The 2879-nt window shown below is 46.0% G+C and overlaps 1 protein-coding gene across 1 annotated transcript in view; it reads left to right on the forward strand.

The window, feature by feature from the left end:
• The first annotated feature begins 377 nt into the window (after positions 1 to 377).
• myo15ab (myosin XVAb) overlaps positions 378 to 2879 on the forward strand; it is a 43942-nt gene continuing 41440 nt past the window's right edge. The window contains 1 exon segment of the mRNA XM_035660100.1: positions 378 to 2019. Within this exon segment, the coding sequence (XP_035515993.1) occupies positions 378 to 2019 (1642 nt within the window).

Raw genomic sequence — 2879 nt, forward strand, 5'->3', positions numbered from 1 at the left:
AAGTGGAGTCTGAAGAGGAAGAGGATGAGCTCCTGAGTGATGAAGAAGAGGACGAAGAGTTTAGTGAAGAAGAGGACGATGAAGAGGAAGACTCAGAGGATGACAGGAAAGGGAAGGGGCGAGGAGGCAAGGGGGATAAGGGAAAGAAAGGGGGGAAGTCTAGACGTGGGGACTACTCAGACGAAGATGATGAGGAGGAGGATGATGAAGAAGAGGATGACGATTACGAAGACAGCAAATCCAAAAAGAAATCTAAAGATGACCGCCACCATAAAGGAGGGAAATCTGATGCTGATGCAAAGAAGAAGAAAGCCAAAAAGAAAGAGGAAGCTCCTCAGATTCCGGTAAAGGAAATCCCAAAGAAAGGTTTAAAGAACATGTCCAAGATGTTCATGAAGTTTTCTGGTTTCAAGAGGCGCAGGACCAGCAGGAAGAAGCTGAAAAGTACATCACGTTTGTTCCTGGGGTTGGGGAAGAGAAAGAACCGCCTCGCTAAGAAGAAACGCCGCAAGTCAATGCTGAAGAACACCTCTCGATTCATGATGAGGTTTAAGGCCAGTAAAAAGAACAAAAAGGAGAAAGAGGATAAAGAGAAGGCGGCGGCAAATGGCGGGAAGAAGCCAACCTATATGCTGCTTCGTCTAGGAGGGAATGAATCAAATCAGAAGAAGGGAGGCTTCTTCAAAGGGTTATTTGGAAAAAAGGAGGGTGACGGGCCTGCTGATGACTTCAAGAACAGAAGTGTGCTGCTGGGTAAGGTTGCAGCAGCAACCAACTGGCTGACCAAACGCTTCCTGTCCACTAAAATGCGAGGAGATGCAGGACACCACGGCTGGGGTGGAAACAGAGGACAAAGTCGACAAGCCAGCTCCAGACGCAATCTCCATGGTTACCATAATGATGGTTATGAGCATGAGGAGGATTCTTATGGATACAACCAGCAGCATTCGGTCCACCAAAAAGGTTATGGGGGCTATGATGATGGATATGGTGGATATGGAGACGAGGCAGCTGCAGCATATGGAGGTCAGATTCAATATGGTTATTATGACAATGGAGCAGGGGGAGCAGACTATCAAGACCTGGGTTACTATGAGGAAGAGGGACTCTATGATGTAAATGCAGAACAATATGATGGTGGTCTTTACGATCAAGGCATGGGGGACTACTATAACCCTCATTCCTCTGCCCAAGGCTACTACAACAATCAGGAGGCTGATTATTATGGTTACCAGCAACAACAGGCAATGGCAATGTATGGAGACGAGGGTCTGGACTACTATGCACTGATGGGTGAGGACCATATTTATGCAGGAGAGGTAGGTGGATTTATAGACCCTCAGGCTCAGGGTTATTATGATGAAAATAGTCAAGGAGTTTACTACGGTGATGGACAAGGGGGTTACTATGATAACGGTCAGGCAGGTTATTATGAGAACCCTTATGCAGCAACCGTGGGAATGCAAGGGGGATTTCCACCAGATTATCAACTTAGTTATAGTGATGCTGGCATGCCCTACCAAGACTACAGCTCCCAGCAGGCCATCAGCTTCCCACCAGGAGGCCAGCAGGCCTTTGGCTACGGAGGACAAGGGATGGATCAGGTGCAAGGCCTGTATGGGGAGCAGTATGCAGACCAGTTCGATCAATATGGGGATGATACCGGTGGAGTTCAGGGTGGGGAGATGACATTTAGAGTTCCTAGACCTCAAGTGCGCCTATTTGGGAAAGAGCGCCTAGATGTGCCACTGCCCCCTCCACCAACTTTGCCACCTGATCCAGAATTTGAAGACATGTCAGAAATCCAGTATGAAGACCAGATGCCTTTTGTCCCAGGTCAACATGGTGACATGATGTCATTACAGCAGCAAATGAGAATGTCACCACAGCAACAAATGATGTCACCACAGCAACAGATGATGTCACCACAGCAACAAATGATGTCACCACAGCGACAAATGATGTCACCACAGCAACAGAGACAGATGAATTGTCACACCACAGAGCAGATGATGCCCAGCAAATGATTCACCAAGAGCCAGGATGACTGATGTCACCACAATAGCAGATGATGATGTCACAACAAAATGATGTCATCCACAAGAGCAGATGCATGCATGTCACCAACAAGTGATGTCACCACAAAGCGAAAGATGATGATAGTCAACAACAAGCGCATTCACGCACAAGAGCAGATGATGATGTCCAAACAAGTGATGTCACCACAAGAGGCAGATATGCAGTCAGCAACCATGATGCTACCCAACGAGCAGACTGATGAGTCACAAACCACTGATGTCACCAAAAGAGGCAAATGAATGACTGTCGCAGCAAATATGTCCACCACAAGAGCAGAATGGATGATGTCACAACAAATGATGTCCACCCACAAGGAGGCAGGATGATGATGTCAAGCAAGCCCGATGGGTCCAACAAATGATCTCACCACAGGTACATACTAGCTCTGTTGTGTCACTGATTTTTTATAATCATTTAGTGCAGAGGGTCACAAGAAGGCAGCTTAAGCGTTTCCTATCCATCATTTACCTGAACATGAATGTGAAAATGTGACCAAATTCCCAATGTAATTCTAAAGAGCACACCTCTACTGCGCCCCGTTAAGCAACCAAATCTTGAGCTAACACAGCCTGTAAGTTCTTTATTTACAGTAATCCCACCATCCCCAAATAGAGGGAGAGCCAACGCAGCTCTAATAACAAAATTTGGACGCATTGTTAAGCTTTCAAAATTGTGAAAGCACCACATGACAGCATTTACAGAAACTCTAAAATAATGTGCGAAAATATCACTGTAGAATCTGTATATTAATTAAATCCCGTAAGTGTAGTGCAAGACATAAGTGTACTAGGCACTGAATA

The sequence above is a fragment of the Morone saxatilis genome, unplaced genomic scaffold, assembly GCF_004916995.1.
Source record: "Morone saxatilis isolate NCDOM2014 unplaced genomic scaffold, NCSU_SB_2.0 Contig17, whole genome shotgun sequence".
Taxonomy (NCBI): domain Eukaryota; kingdom Metazoa; phylum Chordata; class Actinopteri; family Moronidae; genus Morone; species Morone saxatilis.